Here is a 24,189-nt window from a genome sequence, read left to right on the forward strand (position 1 = left end):
ATGTAAAAAAGTAGGGGAAAATAAGAAAAATTTTAAAGACAGTATATATAAAGTATATATTAAGTCAAAATTTAGAAGGAATCACACATTTATATTCTGACATTTGGAAAAAAACAGGAAGCAACAATAGAGAGTGAAAAAAATGCAGAAACAAAATGAAATTATCTTATTTATACCAATTCTCACTTCCAGGACTTGGTGTTACAAAAGGCATCCTCAACTTTCATTAGCTCAGTCTCTCTCCTTTCTCTCTCTTTTTCGTGTGTCTGTTGGGAACCCCCACACACATGGGCTCTCTGTGCCCCATGCACAGAGAACTGCTTTGCTTTTTGTTCAGCTATTCGAGTTCTAAGAGCCTTCATGAAATTAAGACCAAGGACTCATGGGCAAGATTACAAAGATGTCTCTTTGCCACATGTTACTTCCAGCATGGCATTCCTGAGCCTTCCAGGCACCTAGAAAGCACACACTTGGTAGAAGGGTTTAACTCCAGCATATGGAACTGCCTTTTCTCTGCCTCTGATTTTCTTTTAATTTAATCATGGGACACTTTGGAAATCTGTGGCAAAGAGTGTTCATAGTCCATGAATGATAACACCTGAAGAGACACCAGGCTGCTGTGATTGAGGTGAGGATTTCATCTGTGTCCTTACTCTCATCTTCAGCTTTGTGCTTTTGGTATAACTTAAAGCAGCTATGATGCCTCCCTCTCCCTTGCTGAAGTCACCCAGAGTCTGGAAGTCTCAATAATGTTAAGTATCAAATCTTTAAGATCAATGTTTTTGAATGCGACAGAGATGGCAAAGTAAAAGGTTATAAAATGTTAAGAATCATTTAAAAACAATTTTTGAAAATTTTTCAGTACTGAAGTAAACAAAATATAATTTCATAAAATAAAATCAGGGAAAATTACATCAAGAAAACCTAATTTGAGAAATTTGTGAGGCATTCCCCTCATTTTGGAAGATGGCACTTTTCAGTTATAGCACAGAAATTTTGTCTTCTGAGGAGAGGAGACTTTTCTGTCAGATGTAGCCAAAAACTAAATCATATCCATGACATTAATAAGATGAAATATGATGTAAATTCACATATATATTGACTTCATATATCCCCACAAAATTGTGTGTATTCAGAATCTGGTTGTTTGAGACACATCTCATAAAAAGAAATAGAGGGTGAATTCTCTTTACCAAATATGTACAGAGATTTTTTTCTTTCTTACCCCAGTTGGGGTCTTGGGGGTCTCGCTGCATTGCCCAGGGTGGCCTAGAATGCATGGGCTCAAATGATCCTCTTGCCCCGGTCTTCCAAGTAACTAGGACTACTAGTACATCACTGCACCCAGCATATACAGAAACATTTAATAGGACATTACCCATTCATCAACATTGAAATGTGTGCACATTAGAATATTCTACATGAGTTTCTTTCTTTTCCTATTCAGAATGTAAAAGAAAAGAATCTTTAACTGTCCCCTTCCCTCAAACCCCAAACCAAAAAGAGTAATTCTGAAGAGAAAATCATCACTGGTTTCAGTATTGGCTTGTGTTGGTTAGACTAATTAAGCTGACAATTTCCAGGTTGTTCCACATCTGCATCTATGGACTGCTTCTGCCACTGCACTGTAGATGGCTGGGTGGCTGCTACTCACCACGCGCCTGTGTAGCACTAGGATTTCCACCTCCCTTCCCTGACCCTTCACTGCTCAGTAGTTATGTGCTATCAGATCAGGTTCTGAGACTCAGAGAAGTTCAGTAAGCTGCTCTGAACTTTCATTTACCCACAGTTGGGTAAATGGCAGAATGGGGATTTATTTATTTACTTTTTAAAAATTTAAACTGGAAAGCCTGTTGCCTTTGTAGTTCATGTATCCCTTAGGTATTTAGAACAGTAAATGCATTCATTGCTCTTTTCACTACTCCAAAATGACCATCAATAATGCTTTTCACTGTCAGCCAGCAATAATAAACACCAAATAAATCAACATTTGTTAGAAATAGAATGCACCTTGACGGCTGGATCTAAGTTTCCAGAGAATTCTTACCTGGTGCTCCTGTGTACATGATGGAAAAGACATTTATTGCTATAGTAGCAGCATAGAACACTGGAAGTGCCCGGAGGCCATTGGGAACAGGGTCCTCCTGTGGAATAATGAGATAAAGTGGGAGGTCAGGACTGCAGAGCCTCTGGAGGCAACACCAGAAAAATGACACAAGACACTGTTACAAGAAAGTACCCCAAACCCCACTGTGGCCAAAAAGGCTGGTGTGTTACTACATGTGTTCCACTGCACATCTCCAGGAATGGCATCAGCTGGGGCCATCTCTTCTACACAAATGCACTTTCAAAGAGCCCACTATTGTGGCCAGCAGACACATTAAAGCACTACAGTCACATGAGCTGATGTCAGATTTAGAAACAGAAAAGAACTGTTGGGGGAGGTCAGTGCCTGGGGAACCAAAGCCCAGAGCTCAGCAACTACTTCTCTGAAACCTATGGAGCTTTGCCCCTAAAAGTCTACATTTGATAAATATTTTGAGACTCTAACACCTCTCTAAGTCAAATGACTTATGGATTATTGTATTACTATTAGATTTTTACATGACTTTATAACACCAGTACTTTTCCATATATTATAATTTTCAAAATATTTTCATAAGGTATAATATTTAACCTTCAACTATCAAAAGTAAAAAGAATTGTGGCTCTTTATCTAATAAAACATTTATTTAAAACTTTAGCTTTCTGTTATGACATTCTCTCAATTTAATACATCAACAAGAATGGTATCACACATGTTTGAGGTTAAATCATATCTTAGAAACTACTATAAATTTAGTTTTAAGCAGATCTACAGAGGATCTTGAAGCAATAATATGGCCAAGAACTCCACAACACAGCATTGGCACACAGGTATTGCTTAATTATTTCAAAAAGAAACTGATTTCTAATAACCACATAAGATGTTCTTGCATATTTATATAAGTATTCCACCTACCAAGATAAAAAGAAAGTTAAGTCTAAAAATTGAAATGAGCTATCAAGATATGAATAAATAGAGGCTCTCTTAGAGATGCCAACTACAAAATGCAAACACGTATGGAAATCAAGGATGTTTGAGAAACAGTACAACTCATCAAGGACCTATTCTGGGATGGCTCAAGTAGCCTTCAGCACTTGTCAAGAGGCTTGTGTTGACTGGCAGTGAGACTTCAGGCATGTAAGAGCAGGGGCAGGCAGAAAGTGATGCAATTGCAGGAGAGCGCGACAGCCAGTTTAGGCAGGGATGGGTGCAAGAGAAGTGAATGTTAAGACAAATGGGTTGGAACAAGGGGTGAGAGAGAGACAGCCAGCATTCTAACCTGTGAGGTGACACATGAAAAGAATGCAGATTGGACTAAACACAAACACAAAACACTAGGGTGCTCAGATGCTGACTGTATCTGGTTTCCAAAGCATTATTTTCTTAGGAACAATAGCTGTCTATAGAAAGACTATAGATCAACAACTTTGACAGGTGGAAAGTCCCAAGTCTGAGGTTTTTTTTTTTTTTTTTTTTTTTTTTTGAGAGAGAGAGAGAGAGAGAGAGAGAAAATTTTTAATATTTATTTTTTAGTTTTCGTCAGAGACAAGATCTTTGTTTGTATGTGGTGCTGAGGATCGAACCCGAGCCGCACACATGCCAGGTGAAGACGCTACCGCTTGAGCCACATCCCCAGCCCAAGTCTGAGTTTTTTAACTGAATCACTTCATATTTTCCCAAATAACCTACTCTCTATTTTTTTCAGTGCTGGGGATGGAACGGAGGGCCCCACTCATGCTAGGCAAGTACTCTACCACTGAGCTATAGCCCCAGCTCCAAAAACCTACTCTTAAAATTCAAATGACAAATGTCTCATTAGACCTGTCTCATTTCTTCCCTTTCTCTTTCTCTCTCCCTCCCTCCCTTTCATCTATCTACTCATCATCTCTCCCTACCCCTGCCAACCAAGCATCTATTTCATCCATATTTAGTGTTGTGGGAAGAAGACTAAGAGGTAACCAACCAGAAGCTGGTGTAGGAGAGGCTTCCTAGGAAGTGTCACCTGAAGGTTGAGTAGGAGTTTGCCAGGCAAGGATGGATTCCAGGCAGAGGAAATAAAAAGGGTGAAGGCTGGCAGGCAAGACAGACTAGCACTTTCCAAGATGTAAACAAATATTAGAGTAGCTGCTCCAAGCCCAGGAAAAGGAATGGTGAGAAATGATGATGGCAAGTTTGTACTTATTTAAGAGAATGAGCTCTTTAATAGACCACTAGAAAATGCTAAAAGATAAGAGCTGTATTTTCAAACAATATATAGCTGAAAAAAGGCATGTCCTTGATGTGCTGGAATGGCTCAAGCATAAGAGTATGCTATGGGAGTGCCCCCTGGTCCCCATAGAATATGTTCCAAGATCCCCAGTAGAGGCCTGAAACTGAGGGCAGTACCCAATCCCCATGTACTGTTTTTCCTATACATACATACCTGCAATAGAGTTCAACTTATAAATAAGGCAAGTAAGATTAACAATAACAACTACTAATAAAATAAAACAATCACAAAAATGCAATGAAAACTTATATGAATGTGCTCTTTCAAAATATTTATTATACTCATCTTGTGATGATGTGAGATAATATAATGCTTACATAATGAGATGGAGTGAGGTGAATGATGTAGGCATGGTGACATAGCATTAGGTTTCTACCTAAGAGTTACCTGAATACAAGCATTATGATACTGCCACAATAGAACTGATCATTGAAATGGCTAAATGACTAGTGGGTAGGTAATATACACAGAATGGATATACTAGAAAAAGGATGATTCACATCCTAGCTAAAATGGGAGCAGGGTGGTAGGAAATTTTATCACAATACTCAAATTGGCATGCAATGTAAAGCTTCTGAATTATTTATTTTGGGAATTTTCCAATTAATATTTTCAGACAATGGTTGGTCATGGGTAGCTAAAACAATAGAAAGCAAAACTATAAAAAAAGGAAGACTACAGTGTAACACAAAAAGGTGCTTTATTGCTTACAAAAACATTGTAACGATTCAACCAAGATGTCCAAGAAGAGATGAGCAGTTTTTAAAAAATGTGTCTCTTCCACAAAATAGAAGATATCTAGCCATAAAAAAGATGAAATCCTGTCATTTGTGGTTATCATGGATGGCACTGAAGGATGTTATGTTAAGTGAAATAAGCCAGGCACAGAAAACAAACAAACAAACATTGTAAGTTCTTATTCATTTGTGGATGCTATAAGAGTTAATAACCAAATTAGAAAGTAGAATGGAGGCCACCAGAGGGCAGGAAGGAGGTAGGAAGGAGGAATACAGATAGATGGTGGATAATGAGTACCAAAATATAGTGCAATGGGGGAAGTAGCTTGCTATAGTTTGGATACTGAATAGCTCCCAAAGGCCTAAGTGTTTGGTCCCCAGCACATGGCACTAATGGGAGGTGATGGAACTTTCAGGAGGTGGAGCCTAGAGGAAGAATTTAAGTCAGTGGGGGTATATTAGGACCCTAAATGGAATATTAGGATCCTGGTCCTTATTCTTCCTCTCTTTTTGCTTCCCCAATCACAATAGAGTGAATAGGTTTCATTCATTGTGCTCCCTGCCATGATGCACTGGGTCTTCATGGGCCCAAAGCAACAGGATCAAGTGACGATGGACTCAAACCTCTGAAACCATGAGCCAAAATAAACCTTTCCTCCCTATAAGTTGTTTATCTCAGGTACTTTGTCACAGTGACAGCTGACTAACATATAATTCTAATGTTATATAGCACAATAGGGTAATATAGTCTATATCAATTCATTTTATACATTTCAAAATAACTAGAGGAGAATAGTTTGAAGGTTCCCAATACATAGAAATAATAAAATGTGAGGATATGGAAATGCTAATTTTTCTTATTTGATCATTATATATTGGATCTATCTATCAAACTGTACCCCACAAATAAGTATAAACATTACATGTGTATTTTAAAAATGAAATATAAAAAAGAAACATATTGAAATAACCCTTTGACAGTCAAATTAAAAAATGACAACTGAGTTTCTCTCCAGAATACTAATCTAAATTCTAATTTTATTTTTCAGACAAAATGCACACCATGTAGGCATATTTTCTTTTTTTGTATCCTTCCCTCAAATTAAGTCAGTATTTCAAGCTTGATATCTCCATTTTTAAAAAAATATGAAAATATCTTTAGGAAATCTCCAGATGTTTTTAATGACAATCAATTTCAAAATCTTAATATCGCATTCTATTCTGCTTAACATTCAGGAAATAATCACCTTTCTTTTTTAAGGTCTGAGCACAATTCCTGGGAGTATTAACTAATGAACTAAATCAAAATTCCCCAAAACACTACTGGAGGTGCTATTTTCTGGGGGATTCATTGGATACTTGACCTTGGTTCATTCTGGCCACTTAAGATAATGTCAGACTAACTCTGGAGTGCTGTACCTTAACAATGAAAATATACAATTCTCCCTCATACCCCCTTCTCACTATCAATTTCTACTGATAGTGAGCCAAAATTAGTCCTAAAATTTAATAAAAACAAAAACAGCCTCACTTACCTTTTTTAAGATGAACATTCTGATCAGTACAAACAGCACGCCAGACATGAAACCAGACAACAGTGGAGATATAAACCAAGAGGCAACTAAATGATTAAAAAAGAGTCTAATGAATGTTAAAATTCATACATGATTGTGGTCATATTTTTATAATACGACAGCCAATATAAGTTATATACAGTAATAAATATCACCAGAATAGTTTACTCAACTCAGAACCCAGCAAGCCCTCCTGACTGTATATTGCTTCACTCAGACACAAAGTGGCACATAACAGATTACACTATCAGCTCAGTGGAGTAGCTGTCCCCCAAGCACTAGCCTCAGAAGACAGATTCCTTTGATTCCCACTGAGCCCTTTCACCTGCAGGTCCTGTACTTGTTCCATCAGTAAGGTGTTTTTTTTTAAAAAGGTTGCCACCTTCCATTAGATTCCTAGCTCTGGTGGCACACTGAAACTATCTGGGGAGTTTTTAAAAACCACTTTTGCTCTTAACTCTACTTCCAAAAATTTGATTGATCTGAAAGGTTTGGAATGAGGTCTGGGTGGTATTTTAAAATCACTTTTCTAGGTAGTTCTAAAGTGTAGCTAATTGATGACCACTCAGATATAAGGTAATTTTCCTGGTGGCTTGTGTTTCTGATTGGCAGCTCAGAGACCTGATTAACCTGGTGATTCTGGTAGAAGAATGAGCAACACAGAGATGGCGATGGGGCAAAAGAGCCTTTTTCACTGTGAGTGGGTTGATGTGCATGAGGTTGAGTGGATTTACCTTGTGCTAAAAGCATAGCCAGGAAGTAAACTGTTACTACTCTTAGAATGAGTGTTGGCCTGTTTTGGTCCCTGCTCAGCACACCTATAACCTCCAAGGAACACTACAATGCTTCCTCCCTAGGGGGCAGACTGGACAATGTCTTGACTGCAGGGAGGTTAATAACACTGGCTTAATTTGCCTCCCCATAACCATGAGCTCCTGGGTTCAGTGCCATTTTCCTTACTTCCAGCCTAGTCCTTCTCTGACCTTTAGATTGACTTCAATCAAATAAATTTCTCTTCTGCCTGGGAAGAACAAATAAATACTGATTTTCAAAGCTGAATGACAATGTAAAATTTTAAAAGAATGGAGTTTAAAACTGTCTAACAGTTCACAATCTCCTTTAACAGAAATTCTAAGGGGGAAAGCATTACTCATACCATACAGGTCTTCTAAATCTTAACATTTGAAGGGAAAAATATAAAGTAACTTGTAATAAAACTTACTCTAGAAAAGGTAAACTTTCCTTCTTATAGGTAAAAGAAAATGGCAATTACCAATCTTGACAAGTTCCATCCACTGCACACCTTTTGTACCAATTGCAACAAGTGAGAATCCTATGGTTGAACCAACAATGCAATGAGTTCCTGAGATTGGAAGTCTCAGGAAGGATGCAATCAGCTGCCAAACAGCTGAACCTGTGAATTGAAAGATAAAAATGAAATAAAATCAGACACATAGTACAGTCTTAGCCACCAAGGTAAGAAGTCCAAATTATTATTCTCTATAACAACATTTCCCTGAGTTTAATTTTCTTTTCTTTTTTTTTTTAATATTTTTTAGTTGTCAAAGGATCTTTTATTTTATTTATTTATATGTGGTGCTGAGGATTGAACCCAGGGTCTCACACATGCCAGACAAGTGCTCTACCACTGAGCTACAACTCCAGCTCCCTGAGCTTAATTTTCTATGGATTATTTTTTTTATAAAGTGCTGAGGACCAGACAAAAATTGCTCAATTACCTTGAAGGAAGGACTATCCCTTCTTCAACATGGAAGAGATTATGACGACTATGTATTTAAAGACAAGTCTCCTGATGCCAGTTATCACTTGCCTTTGTCACGTGAGGGTGAATATGCCAATGATGAACTTGTTTGGTGTGAAGTTTGGCCAAAATCAGCAAGAGATTAAAGACTCTACCACACATAGACAGATAAGAAAGGCAACACACTGGGGAAAAGTTTTGTTACAGTTATGCCTTGTAGTCACATTATGAGGAGTGCTAAATATTGTCTATGCCACATTAGTCTGTAAAAGAGTGGAAATTACCACATTAAACATTTTTTTTGTCTCTCATATGAAAAATAACTGTGATATTTAACCCAGAGTTGGGTGTCTGCTTTCAGATCCTGCTTGGTGTGTTTGGGAGCCCTTCCTGTAGCTTTGTGTCCTTTCCTTCCATTCCACCACTTTCCTAGGCTTAATGTTTTTCTAGGCTATAGTTCACTTGAGATATTTTCATAAGCAGATCAGATTTTGCAGTGAGTATTAAAAGCATCAGCTGGGAGAGATCGCTTTCAGAAGCAGTTGTTGAAAAGCCTGTACAGAACTGTACAGGAATCAAGAGTCTGGCAGATAAGCTGGGTACATTATTAATCCCAAATGTTAATTCTGGAAGCCTGGTTGCTTGGCAGCAGCAGCACCTTTAAGCGGACCCCTGGCATTTTCTTCAAAGACATCCAAGTTACAGAAGGGTCATTTATGGCTGCACAGGTCCCAGTTTGTGAGGCAACATGGACAGCTGCTCCAGTGAGGGCCAGGCGTGCTGACCTTTGAGCTGAGGCTGGCTGTGACCCTGTGTCTACCCCTGAATCGTGTGTTGGGAGAAGAAGGGGCCAGCTTTGTGCTGCCAAGCTGGTAGCAGGCTCCATGGCAGCACCTAGGCTTCCCTGAAGTCAATTCCTTAAGCTTCATATCTGAGCCCTGGACTCTGCAGGGACTAAGTTGTTCTAAAAATAAAGCTAGAGTTCGGAGCATGTTTCATAGCCAGAACCATTACTTAAATCTAGGGATGTAAGAGAATGGTATAAACTCACCCCACTGCATTCAGACAAGATTTTCCTTCCTGAAAACTGCTTTCCTTTCTCTGGTTGACTTTGTAATATATGTCCTGGAGGAGAGTTTGTAAGGAAAGGTAAGGGGGTGGGGACTGCCTGCAAGGGGAAGAAGGAAAAAAAGAGAGAGTGGGGAAGAATAAAGGAACAGCTGTAAGGAGGGGCAAACAGAGACAGGACTGGCTCGGGGACCTGGTAGTGAGCAGGGGCCTCCTAAACCTCAGGAATAGCTGAAGGTAAATGGGATTACACTCACATCCAGGGGGAAAGAGAGATTTTTAATGTAAGATAATAATATCCTACAAAGAGGAATGGGATTAACTATGGGATAAAGGTGTAAGAAAGCCTAGAGAAAAGGGGGAATCAGGCATCCTTGAGGCAGTAGGCTCCTGCGAAGATGAAAGAAATGGCAAAGGTTGAGGGTCACAGTGGAGACAGGCGTGGGTAAGGGCGGTGCACAGAGCAGAAACAGGAGGTGAAGGATAAGCAGGGACTGGGCAGGGCTTGGCAGCCCTGGATGCTGAGTGGCTATAAGGGGTCTGTATGCTTCTTATGGCGTTTGAAAGAAATAGTTTGTGCCAACATGGGTATTTCTATGAGAAGAATTCTCAGTAGGTATTGGCAACAGTTGGTGGTTTCATACAAAGTAGATAGATAATTGCTTTAGAGCTGAGTGTCAGAAGATAACTTGTTCAGGAAGTTGAGGGGCACCAATAATTTCTTCTACCAACCAACCCAACTCTAACACAACTCTATCAGAAAAAACAGAGGCCCATGTATGGGGGGAGAATTTACTGAAGGAAAAAAAGAGAACATCATAGAACAGAATAAAAGGTCAGGGAGAGAGAGGAAGAAGAAAAAAACTGAAGGAAGAATTTAAAAAGAGGAAGACTAGAAGAATCTGGACTTCTGAACAAAATTAGCTTTGGTTTTGGCCAATAATAATTACACTACCATCTTAAATTTATACAGCTCCTCTACAAGGAGGTCCACTTTTAAATTCAAGGTAATTCATATAAACTCCCCCAACCCCAAATACAGGCTTTGAGATTCCACTAACCACACATGAAAAAAAAAATGAAAAGAAAGACAGAGAAACCAAAGCAAACAATCATGTTATTGAAGCAAAACCTCAAATTGCTTTGGTAAACCCAAATTCTAGTTGAGGTAAGTATCCTTCATTCTTTCAGAAAAGAGCCAAGGCCAGGGGTGGGAAAAATGAAAAATTGGACAAGTTATATTGACTATACAAAAAATTAGTAGTGACATAAAGCTCAGTTCACAAAACTTTCTAACTTAAGTCCTCAGGATAGCCTCAGTAACTAATGATCTCTTTAATAAATACAACCATTGCTCAAAAATTTTCCTCACAAGAAGAAAAAATTCAGTTACCACTGAATTTTATCAGTGTTTCTATTTCTCCCATATTTTCAATGCATCTTGTCCACATTATCTTGTTGAGAAAAATTTCAAATTCAGCTTGATATGATTAAATCTTAGATATTTATCATAACTACCAAGGATGAATTTTACAAATAACGGTTATTTTTCTAAGGGAATTTAAAATATATCTGACTGCTGAGAAATACTTGTTCAGTGAAGGTAAATAAAATTCAATAATTAAAATAGTGGTTGGAATTAAAGCAATCTAGAAACTTACATCTTTACAATACAAAATGTTGAAAAATAAGAACCTCTTAGCTTACTGTGTTTTTAATATTGAACATCTTAGTATATCAGTCTGTTTCTGTCAGATGCCTTCAATGACTTCTAAAAGTAACTTTTTATAAAGAAAGATAGTGGGTGACCTTCAATATGGCAAGTAATCTCCACATTCTAGGTGCATAAGGAATGCTAGTGACACCATAAATAACTAGGGACCTGTGGAATGTGGCTGTGTTCTTGGTACACCAGCATCTTACCTCCTACTGCAGGACTCTTCCTACAAAAGGATATGTCCTGTTGAAAGCAGAAGGTGGTGGAATTCCTCTCTAACCCTCTTCTCCCTAACCAAATTACCCGTATAGATCAGCTGTCTGCTGTGACGTCATCTCTACCTAGAGGCAAGCAGAGAAAGAGTCCTGTCAGCTGCACTTAGTGTTTTCCTGCCTGGACTTTTCTTTAAATTGCAAGGAAGTGTCCCCATAGTGTTTCAAGGCTACGGTCACTATGGGCAAGGGAGTAATCACACTGACCAACCAGTTTACTTGCACATCAACACAGTTCACTCAGCTCAATTCTTTCCTTCATCTAGACAACTGAAAACTACCAATAAAAGGTCATAGTATATGCAGGTGATATACAAATTATGTTTTGGCCAGAAAAACCCACACACGTATCAAAAGTCGTTCCCAGTGGTAGAAGCAGGAAATCAAAACAAGAGCCAAAAAAAAAAAAAAAGGACTACTGATAACAAAAAAGACCAGAACTGCTTGAAATGTAACCACTTAAATTCATTTGGTAATGGCACTAGAACTTAAATGAAGAACACAAGAGTTAAAATAATAAATATTATCTGTTTAATTTTTGGTTCTGAGAATTCAACCCAGGGCCTTGTGCATACTAAACATGTATTCTGCCACTGAGCTACATTCTCACTCAGCCCCATGAGTGTTGGTTTTGTTGCTGTTGTTTGTTTTCCCAATGCTGGGGATGGAATCCAGGGCCTTGCCCATGATAGGCAAGTGCTCTACCAATGAGCCACACCTCTAGCCCTCTAATTTATATATGCATATATTTTTTGACAGTCACATTTCAAAATGCTACATCCTAAGTAAAACCATAAATCAACCTTCAAGGAAATTTCATAGGTAAACTTTGAAAACACATTTAGATAATATTATTTCTTTCATAACTTTAAAATAACTCCAAAACAATGAAGAGCTACTCTATATTTTTCAACTTTGTGAGATGTATTCACCTATCTGAAATTTATTGTAACCATCAAGACTGCTAATAATTTGAGAAAATAAATGCTTTAAAAAGTCACAACCAAATTAAATGCAGAAAGTGAGAAGCAATCGAATAGTAAATATGAAACATCAAATCAGTTTTTGAAAAGTTAAAACAAAAATCACACTTATGGATATGGAGAGAGTTGTAGTAGGGAAATAGGCCAGTGGACACATCACTCATTGGTGTAAAGACTTATGCTACTTACCAACCATGGCGCTAACTTCCCCAGCCATAAGTATTTCTACGGTATCGTTGTATAGGTTCACGTCAATGATACCTTTTCGAATAGTCTCTCCTACTTTGGCCCCCAACAACACAGAGCCGGTGGTTTCAAATATTGAAGCCAAAATGCATGCCTGCTTCAAGGTCACCACACCAGAGCCCACGGCGGTACCGAATGAATTGGCAACATCATTTGCACCAACAGAAAATGCCAAGATGAAAGCTATAATAAAACCCAAAATGACCATCCACAAATACTCATCCATGGCCATTTTGGAAAATAGGCTTCGGGTACTTTTCTTTCGCAGAAATATTTTAAATAAACAAAGCTTGAGGTTATAAACTTCCTAAGGCCGAGAGTTCTTGTAAACAGTGAGTTTGCTCTGGAAAGTGCTGGACAGTGTTAGAGTCTGAACAAACTGCTAACTGCTGGTTTTCAAACTACTGTCAGTACAGTTCATTTGGTTGTGTTCAGTCAGCAGTAAAACACATTCCATATTTTTTCTCCCAATCTGGGAAAGCTTGATGTCTCCTCCTGTAACAAGAAAGAAAACAAAAGAAATCAATTACCCTAAGCAACATGTAACAGTATAACAGTTTGTTCTTTCAGAAATAAATGTTTTAAGCCTGCTAATGGGATCTAACTTTGGCATGTGACAGATCTAACCATAAAGCAATTCAAGGAAGATTATAATTAGATTCCCTCCACCCATACCGACCAACAAATAAAACATAAAAAAATAAAGCTGGATTCTAGATTGTCAGAGGTTGAAGCATGCTTAATAATTATAGGCTGACAGTAAGCCCTACTAGGTTAAGTTTTTATATGCAATTCGAAAAACACATTTGGTCATTATTTTCAGTGAGTTGCAATTGCCTCAAGTGAGCAAAAGATCAAGAAATGAAAATGTTAAGGTAGTTTTTCAAATATGTGGAATGGGCCTAGTTCCTTAGAACAGTGATAATCAACTCTGATCCTGTGACACCACAGAGTGTGGCTAATTATCTACCTGCACATGTAGGTACAGGGAATAAGCCCTTCATGGTATAAGTACACCATGCTTTTGTCTAAAAGAAAGTCTATAAGCTATGGCTTAAGGTCGTGCATACAGAGGGTGATGAAGGTGGGAACTAAAAGGCCTCTGAGGAGGAACATAGAAGACTAGAGAATGAAGTAGTCTATTAAAGCATGAGTCAGACCAAGTCACTATTCTGCTACTTCCCATCTCAGAGGAAAAGCCAGAGGCCTCACCCCCAACTGACTTCTACTCTTATCTACCTTCTCACTCTGGCTCCTTGCTATTCCTTGAAAACCTCAGGGCTTTTGTACCTGATGATCCCTCTGCCAGGAAAAATACTACCCTTTGACAGCTGCACAGCTCACTCCTCATTCCATTTAGGTGTCTGCTCAAATGTCACCATCCAGAGAGGCATTCCCTGACCTTAGAAAGGAGCAGCCCCTCCCACCTGCCATTATTCATCCCTCTTACCCTACTATTTTTCTTTCTCTACTTATCACCTGACTCATTGATTCATTCATTCTTGTTGCACTGTGTTCTCCCAACACAGGGATTTTTATTCACTGCTGAATCTCCAGTACATAGAGGAGTGCCTGGTGTGGGGGTGATCCATAATCAATTTGTTGAATAAATGAAGAAGCTATTAAACGAATACTTACTCCTGCTTTGAGGAAGGACAGGAGATGCTATAAAATATATCTGTGCAGTAAAAATGTCTCTAAATGCTTCCTAACTACAGTATTCTGTTGCTGTAGAGTCAAGGTACCAAACCTGTGTATTTTCTCTGAAAGGTGTTAGATGTATGGAATGGTACTAGCACAGTGTATTTCCTCATAAATATTTACTAAATTGCACTGAATGAATTAGGCTTATCTACAATGTCATACAGAATATAATACTTTGATCAATCAACTGTAAGTTATTTATGGGGAAAAAGCAGGACACAAATTTTTATATATATTGTGATTATGGCAATGCTAATAATGTACAATAAAAAATGAAAAGATGGCCTGGGAATGTAGCTCAGTAGTAGAGTACTTGCCTAGCATGTGCAAGACCCTGGGTTTCATCCCCAGCACTGCAGGGAAACAAATAACACACACACACTAAAATCCACCAAAATGTGAGTTTGAGTAGTAGTGTGATAGATGATTTTTTTCCCCTTTCCTTCCTGAACTGTATATTGTGGATACAGAATGTTCAAATGAGAATAATATATAATAATAAGGGTCAACAAACATATTTAGTATTATCTATGTATACAAAGTTGTAGGCACACAATTAAACAGAAATGTACACTGATAAATCTTATCATTTTTGAAGATTTTTAGCCTATGCAATTCTGAAGATTCAGATTCTAAGTGAGAGAATGAAAATACCACTCTGAAGCAAAAGACAATATTCTACTGAAAGACATTTATTAATATTATAGGCACATTAAATCTATAAATAAAAATCAAGGGGCTGGGGCTTTAGCTCATGGTAGAGTACTTGCCTAGCACATGTGAGGCATTGGGTTCGATCCTCAGCACCACATATAAATAAATTAATTAATTAAATAAAGGTATTGTGTCCACGTACAATTTTAAGATAGATAACAATTTTTTGTACAACTAAAAATATATTTAAAAAAATCAAAATCAAAATATTTGGAGCCAATGTTATCTATCTTAAAATTTAAACAAATTCTTGATGAAATCTTGTTTGTCAGACAAGACTGCCAAAAGGGCACATAAGAACAACATTCAGAGGTGGAATGGGGGCAGGAAAGATGGTGGAATGAGATGGACATCATTACCCTAGGTAATGTACACATGTGTGACTGCACATATGGTGCGACGCTACATCGTGTACAACCAGAGAAATGAAAAGTTGTGCTGCAACTGTGTACAATGAATTAAAATGCATTTTGCTGTCATATATACCTAATTAGAATAAATAACTTAAAAAGAATAAAAAATCAACAAATAAATTACCTAACATTACATCTCAAAACCCTAGAAAAAAATTAAAAAAAAAAAAAAGAACAACATTCAGGAAATATTTATTGGGAATTTCCTTTGGGCTAGTCACTAGGAATACAGTAAAAAAGAATAGATGTGGTTCTGGCACATGAGGGGATTTCAGTTCAGTGAATCCCGTGAAGGAAGCAGACACTAATCAAATAATCATGTAAGTGTGACTACATGCTCCAGTGACAAGGGTTATGAAGGAAGGACACATGACAATCAAGTGTCATAAGAGCAAACTGGGACATGACCTTATCTGAGGACAGGAAAGGCTTACCAGAGATCTACAGATGGTGGGAATTAATTCTGGGACTAGGGGAAGTATTTATTCCAGATAATTCTCAAGGTAGGAAGGAGAAGAGACTGGAGGCAAGCCAGGGAGAGGGAAACCATGATGAAAATTGAGGCGGGTCACATGAAAGACAGTGGCCACCATGCAAACAATTTGACTACCAATATGGGTTTGAATTGGAGATGGGGCTCACATAATCAGACTTAGCATTTTTTAAAGATCATTCTGGGTGCAGCATAGACAATGGACTGACAGAAGACAAGCATGAATGTGGTGAGACTAATCATGAGCCTACTACATGGTTCAGGCATGAGATGAGGAATCCTGGACCAGAGTGGTGATGGTGGTAGATGAAGGGAAGAAAAGTAAAATTCAACAGGACATGATGATGGTTTGCATACAGGGGTTGAAAAAGGTTAGATGCTACTGACATATGGAACTAGACTGAAAAATAACTCAGTGGGTTTTTTTCTTTTTTCCCTTTTGTGTTATTTTCAGTTTTACTTTTAGGTGTTAAGATAGGCTTTGACCACAGAACATTTCTTATGGATGTGCCACACTTAGAGGTAAATCATGAGCACAGAAGAGAAGAGTATACACCAGAGCAGCTGTGTCCTTTGCCCAGTTTTGCTGGGGAAGGTTATTAGTCATCTTTATGTTACCATTGTAATCATTTCAGCCTGGAGATTGCCTTTCCTACTTAGACAATCTTAGACTACTCATTTCCACAACTGTGTTTATGTTTCTTAATTTGGCTTTTCTCTCTCACTTTCATAATCCAAGATAACCAGCCTGAGTCCAATAAGCATCAGATTGAGAAAGGCTTGCCACTTTTTTTTTTTTGTAACCTAAATGATTTCTATATCTTAAATGTTCTATACTTAAACTTATAAGGCTCATCTTTGTTAACCAACACTTTGATTTTTCTCCCTTCTCTCCTTAATTTTTTATCAAACTTGAGCAAAATTTAAAAAAATGCTTAAATAATTACACAATCTGCTGGATAGAAAAAGATGGCAATGCTGCTGAATGGAGCCACTGGAGGGCCAGAGGATACTTTGCATAGGGCCCAAACCTTAACTGCCTAGAATGTAGAAGGCCAAATTCAGGATGAATGAGGTCTGATCAGGTATGATATATGAGAGTACTGTTTGAAAGTAGGATTTGAAGGTAGATATCAAAAATCAGTGGGGAAACATTGACACATTCAATAAGATGATGTTGAGATAACTGTAAATGACTATTTGGAAGGGAAAAAAATAGATCCCTACCTCACACCAAAAATAAGATTTAAATGTAAAAGTCAAAACCTGAGAAGAATCAGAAAAAAAGAACAAGTAAATATTTACTTAATATTGGGGTGGGGAAGACTAGACATAGCATAAAGGTAGTTAATAGAAGGAATCAATACACTAGAGTTCATAAAAATTATGTAGATGTGAGAGAGGGAGGTCTCAAGTATGGAAATAGCACAGAGAAATGCCATCTCTCTTTGCACAGCAATGACTTTAGACAAGGGGGCAGTACTGTTTAGAATTTTCAGCTAATGCTCTGGCTCTTTCTAACACCCCTACAAGGTCTTTTCTGGAAAAGATCAACAGTACTACATCAAAACATGAAAGATGATTGGAACAAGCTTCTTAACTCTCTCTTACCCTAACTATGAAAGCCTCCTACATGGCTGAGATTTATAGGCATGAATATTACAAGACACTCTTCAATTTTCAAATGCCACAGACTTCTTCCATTTGAGGAACAAGAATCTTTAAAGTATTTTCCAACTATTCCAAGAGGCACTGAAGGGTTTCTTAAGTCCCATCTCCCAGACTTGTAATATGTCAACAGGTTCCTCCCTTTCTTTCCTCAGCATCTTCAGTGCTTCAGCTGCCTCCCACCACCCTGTTCCTTTATCTATGCACCAGCTCCACTCTTTCACCAGGCCCAATGAGGCCACTTGGCAGGACTCAAGTTAAGTATTAGATTATGTATTGTTTGTGACAATGGAGATCAAGTCCAGGGCTTCGTGCAAGCTAGCTAAGCTTTCTACCACTGAGCTTCGCCACACCACTGCCTGGATTCTCTCTTTGTAATTTCTATCAGCATCAGTTGCTTCTGTACCTAATATCCTCTCACTCACACTATTAAAAGCAGGAATGCTGAATAATTGTGACATTTAACACATCTATGCAAAATGAAGTTTGGGTAGAAGGGTCTCTGCTCTGGAATGCTGTCAAAGCTAACATATGAGGAAATTTGCAGTTTTAAAGGACTGGTCCATAGTCAACCTCCTTTCCATTGTGTTTGCTCCTGGTCTGTGAAGACTTTTTACCTGAGATTTCGTGGGCTACACTCAGACCAAGATTTCCCTCCAAAATTAGGTTACAAATGCAGAGAACTCTGGCTCAGAAGCAATTTTCCAGTTTCCTCTCTTAAAGCCCAAAGGGTCTCATACCTACTCTCCAAAAAATGTAAAATCCATTTTCATGGACGCTAAGGTAAAATCTTGAATTCTGACACTTAGGTAGAAATATCAATGTACAGATATCTCTTTAGTGGTGATATACAATCTAATGATTGTTGCACAATAGGGACTTGGATTCCTCAGATGTGAAAATGACTAGCATTTCCTAATTCTGAATATTCACTTTTAGAATCTTATTATTTGTAGAATAAAACATAGGAAAAATATTTATTTTTAACATTTAGCATGTACATCTTGCCATACGGAGTTTCTAGTTAACAACAGTATAATACCTGAATAGCTCATGAAAACTTCCACTTTATGCTTTCAAATTTTTGAAAATAATTTAAAATGTAATAGTGTATTCACAATAGAAAATATTGACCTTCACATATTCACAATAATAACAAAAATTGAAACCTTGCTGCAACTTTCCATGACCACCTTTAAACAGCATATTTACAAATATGCAGAGCAGTCAAGGATAACACAGGAGCCTGAAGAAAAGGAGATGATATTTTGACTGAGGCAGAAGCAGGGAATAAAGAAAGGAAGGGAGGAGTAGGAAGGTAGAGAGGAGAAAGGAGGCAGGATGGAGGGAGAGCGGAAAGAGAAGCAAAGTCCATCAAAAGAAAAGGCAAGACAATCAAGCCAAAGCTAACTCAGGCTTATAGCATAGGGAATGCAACAACTATGGATCCACACAATAGAAGCAGGAAGAAGGCAGGTTTACTCAATGAGGATAAAGAGCATGTACACGGAGCCCAAGAATAAAGATGAAAGACATCTAACATGAACGAGGTACAGACTTAAAACTGGAAAAGGAATTGCAAAGGCAGTTTGCTAATCTGTTGTGGCTTCCCTTCTGAGACTAAAAAAAAGGGGGATCTTTTTTCCCCCTACATGGAGAAGGGGACTTTCAGTATGAGCTCTGAGTCCATTCCTGTCCAGCCAGCTACTGGCTACACCACCCTGAGCAAGTCACCTAAATGACCCTCTGAAAATTGGAGGTAATAGAACATAACTTTTGGTTATGCACAACCTAGAAGTGATAACATAGTTGACTGCTGCTACCATTAGCAGATAAAGCCCTGATAGCTCAAAAGTCAGGATCTTTGAGGTCTGATCCTATCTATCTCTGCTGTTAACTAGCAGTTGATCTTGGATAACTCACAAATGTGTTCTGAATCCAGTTTCATCATCTGCAAAATGGGAATGATGGCGACATGTATTTTACAGAACTGTGAAGAGCAAAGCTAGTTATATAAAAATGTTTTATAAGTTGTTGTGAGCCTCAAGCAACTCCAAGTAATTGATATCACTTAGACAAAGGACAAATAACAAGGTTCCAAAACACTTCTAGAAGTATCTTTCTTTCAATCTCTTTGCTCCCCATCCCATCTGGTAGTCATGTGGGTGTACCAAGTCACCTTCCTCTGGTCCTGCTCTTCTTCCTCAATGTACAAATCCTGGCCCTTTCTTTGGTTACAGTGACACACATTATAAGAGATAGAAGCTTTTTTGAGGGGCAGAAGGTGAAGAAGTAGAGATTAAAAACAATAAAAAATTTCAAAAAGATAAAAGCCCATTGGAAGATAAGTTGATAGTTTCTTATAAAGTAAAGAGTATTCTGACCACATAACCCAGTCATCTCCTCCTGAGGTATATTTACCCAAAAGAAATGAGACTACTTGTCTACAAGAAACTTTTTGTCTAAATCCTGAGGATGGTGGTGTTTTCAAATGAAAACAGTATAATGAAACTAGGAAGTGATGTACTTGTTTGACATTCATCAAACCTTGATGACACTAGTTCTTGTTTTGAGAGTTGAGCTTTCTTGGCCTAAGTGGGGGGTGGGGTATAAGAAGGAAAGGGTGAAAGGAAGAGCCCATGGGATAAGGAAAGGGCAATAAAGAGAGTGGATAACAAAGAAAGCTGCAGAGCCTTCATCCCTGGGAACTGTCAAGATCAGAAGATATCTTCAGTGTTTGTCAAAACCCATGAAACTATACCCTTAAATTGGTAAACTTAATATTGTCTATAAAATTCAATAAAACTGATTAGAAAACAATACTGGTCAAAAAAGTAACATTTGCTTTTGATATTTTTCTTTTCTATATTGCAAGCATTGCCCCTATCTCAAGTCCCTCAGGGTGTTATATAAATTATATAGTTAAAAGAAAGAAAGAATAGTTCTCATATTCAATGAAAAGGGGACTCTTCCATTGAGACATATAAAACTTGCCAGTTCAACTAGGGTTCAGGGACAGGATATTACATCATGTTTAAAACAATGACAGAGAAAAGCAAAGAGCAAGTACAGATCAATTAGAGGAGATGTTGAGGCAGCAATGCAAACATGAAGTTCCACAGGAAAAGATTAAAGATGTAACTCTTCCAAAGTTAGATATGAGAAACAGGTCTGCTGCTTTCAGGCCACTGACCTTCTCCAAATCAATGATTTTGTATTTCTTAGAGAAAAGAAGAGCAGGGCTTTCTTGTGAAAACAAGTCTCCCAAATGACTTATAAAGGATCTAAAAGGTATAAACCCATTTATTGTCATTCACATTTAAGGCAAATATAAAAATTAGCTGGAAATCATTCCCATGAGGATCCACAGATTGAAGACATTTTAAATCTGGACTTGTGGGTACTTATACTGAGAGCTTCAAGGAAGTTTGAATATGAGCAACTCATAATAAAAGTGTCACTTTGGTCTGTAATTCATATCAACTCTAAAATCAGTTCTATAAAGTTATCAATAATGTATCTGCAGTATTACATTCTGTAATACCATCACCCATGAGGACAGTTGAGAATGATTTAGACAGTTCTAAGAAATAGTATGTATTCTCATGTAGGAAATGGTTCTTGTAAACTTGCCGGCTGTGTCAGATATATGGCAATTTCAGTACTCTATCTTGAATAAGGAGTATCCAGATAACATATGGGTGTGTTTTATGACATTAATCTCAAATGGAGATAAACTAGTTTGAAATATGGGCATATATAGTTGTAAAAAGATGTTTTTTACAATGTCATTTATTATAATCATGAAAAAGAGGAAGCCATCTAACTGTCCCTAGACAGGGGAGTGGCTGGGAAAATAGTGGCAACTTCTAAAAATGAAATATTATATATTTACAAAAATGATGCAACTTGAGAATTTTTCATGACATTGGCACATACTAATGCTAAGTAAAAAATGAGTATACAAAATTGTATGTGGCCATAAGATCTCAAGTATGCTTAATAACTAGCAATAAGACTTTAAAGAACCATGCCCAGGGTTGAAAAACAAAATTTTTTTTCTTTTATTTCAGGTACTAGGGATTGAACCCAGGGCCTCACACTTACTAGACAAGTACTCTACCACAGAGCCACATCTTTAGCTGCATCCTGCCCCCCTATTTTCTACTATGAGCAATCACCACTTTTATCATTGGAAGACCTTCCAGTACACTAAAAAGGAAAGTACATTTCTAAAAAAATTTAGGAATATATCACTAAAGTATGCCTAGATTTCTTTAATAAACAAAATGAATTTATCATGAATCTATCCATATTTTTGGCCTGGGGGTCTCAATAATTTTTTTTCATGCTTACTACCTATAGTGTAAGACATAAAACACATCATATTTGTTCCTTCATTTATCTGTTTTTCTCTTTTATCTTTTGTTCTGGGGGTTGAGTAATTGGTGAAAAGGTCTCTGGGTGGCCCTATAGCCTTCTTGTGGCTTTTCAGGATGCTTAAGGTACCTATTCAGTCACACTTGATACTTCTCTCAAGATTTCCCTTCATCTTTCTTCTCCTTCTCTTGAGGTTTGGCCATCACAACTGAACCGAATTTAAAAATGTCCTCATGGTGCCAAGTACTTTGCTGTCTTCTTTTTTATTTTTACTGAAACAGTATTTCAAGCAGCAACCTACAATTACCCTTTTATTCCTGTTTTAGTTCAAAGAATTATAAAATCAGAGAACATTTGACTTTGAAGGTACTTTAGAAAATATCTAGTCCAATTTTGGTCATTTGAAAGATGTGACAGTCCTAAGTCAGAGTAAGTTTAAACAATGAGTTCCTAAACCCACTGTCTAGTCATGGTAGAAGGAACTCAAATGAAAACAGTATAATGAAACTAGGAAGTGATGTACTTGTTTGACATTCATCAAACCTTGATGACACTAGTTCTTGTTTTGAGAGTTGAGCTTTCTTGGCCTAAGTGGGGGGTGGGGTATAAGAAGGAAAGGGTGAAAGGAAGAGCCCATGGGATAAGGAAGGGGCAATAAAGAGAGTGGATAACAAAGAAAGCTGCAGAGCCTTCATCCCTGGGAAGTCAAGATAAGAAGATATCTTCAAGTCCTGTCCAACTCTATTATCCTACACCAACAAGAGACCACAGGATCTGGAAGAGGCATTTTAGCCTGAAACTGGGAACCACAGGATTGTCCTGCAGGGAGAGGGGCTGGAAATTTTTGACCCTTTCTTAAGCAGGGCAATCGACAGACTTCATGAATTTATGGAACATGAACTAACTTATTTTGGTGCTCCATCTAAAGTTTCCACTTGACCTGCAGGGGTCAGGCCTTCTGTAGCCTTTCTTCTCTCCAGCTTCATTCCTGCTGTATTCACTCTCCCTCCTACATTTTTCTCATTCTGACATTTAAATTTCTTTCCAGCTCATAAAGCTTTTGTATTATTTAGATGTTTTCCACATAGCCTTTGCTCTCTGGGAGTGTTATTATACAAGTCTATTAAGTAAATATATTTTTAAAGGATAAAGAAATAACCAGCAAAAATAATTAAAATGAGATAAAGTTCAAGGAGTTAAGAATGATTTGGTCTAAAAAAGAAAAGATTTAGAAGGTACTACATGACTCCCACGGAAAATATTTTTTAAAAGTTGACAGACTGCCTCAGGAAGGGTGGGGGCCATTTCCTTGGTGATGTTCTAGTGGAATTGGAATGGCTATATGGTAGGTTACTGTAAACAAGCTTAAGTATTTGCATTTTAAATTTATAATTCAATGAGCCCATGGAAAAATATTATAAGGAAATATATTTCAGCCACTCAAATCTGAGCATGTAACACAAGGAAGCAGTCTTTCCTGTAATAAAAAAGACTGAACCAGGTGCTGTGGTACATGCCTATAATCCCAGAAACTGAGGCAGGACAATCACAAATTGGAGGAGGCCAACCTGGGCAAGACCTTGTCTCAAAAAATTAAAAGGGCTGGGGACATAACTCAGTCGTAAAGTACCCCTGGTTTCAATCCCCAGTACCAAGAAAAAAGAAAGAAAAGGAAAGAAAGACTGCATTTGGATAGGAGGAAAAAAATTATAACCAAATGAGCTGTTGCACTCTGAAATTAGTTCCCACTGAAAATGTGGAATTGACTACAATTAAGGTTTTTAAATGGATTATTACCTTGCTAGACTGTTTTAGGTAAAATGCTGCTTTCAAGCAAAGGACAAGAATGACTAGCTGAGTTTTACACACTTATTCCCACTCTAAGATAGAAAAGTCTTCTAAACATTCCTCCCTTTCACCCTTTCTTGTACTCCCTCTAGATAGATTCCCCTGAGGTTCTAAGGTTTTTCCTTTTTCACTAATAACCAAAAATAGGTTGATTTTCACAAGCAAATCATTTATCATATGAAACTTTTATCAACTGGCAAACCTAGGATCCCGTGTTCTAATTCTGTGCCCTTAAGTATTGGGTGGTTGGGCTAA

The 24,189-nt window shown here is 37.7% G+C and overlaps 1 protein-coding gene across 10 annotated transcripts in view; it reads right to left on the reverse strand.

The window, feature by feature from the left end:
- The window catches only part of Slc20a2 (solute carrier family 20 member 2), a 101,240-nt gene that overhangs the window by 32,341 nt on the left and 44,710 nt on the right, over window positions 1-24,189 (reverse strand). For all 10 annotated transcript variants that reach the window (XM_077792434.1, XM_077792430.1, XM_077792435.1 and 7 more), the window contains 4 exons: window positions 12,658-13,209; window positions 7,940-8,080; window positions 6,628-6,713; window positions 2,048-2,144 (listed from right to left, as the gene is read on the reverse strand). In XM_077792434.1, coding sequence (XP_077648560.1) covers window positions 2,048-2,144; window positions 6,628-6,713; window positions 7,940-8,080; window positions 12,658-12,946 — 613 coding nt within the window. In that variant the 5' untranslated portion in view covers window positions 12,947-13,209. The remainder of the gene's footprint in view (window positions 1-2,047; window positions 2,145-6,627; window positions 6,714-7,939; window positions 8,081-12,657; window positions 13,210-24,189) is intronic.

The sequence above is a fragment of the Urocitellus parryii genome, chromosome 14 (genome assembly GCF_045843805.1).
Source record: "Urocitellus parryii isolate mUroPar1 chromosome 14, mUroPar1.hap1, whole genome shotgun sequence".
In the NCBI taxonomy this organism is placed as follows: Eukaryota; Metazoa; Chordata; class Mammalia; order Rodentia; family Sciuridae; genus Urocitellus; species Urocitellus parryii.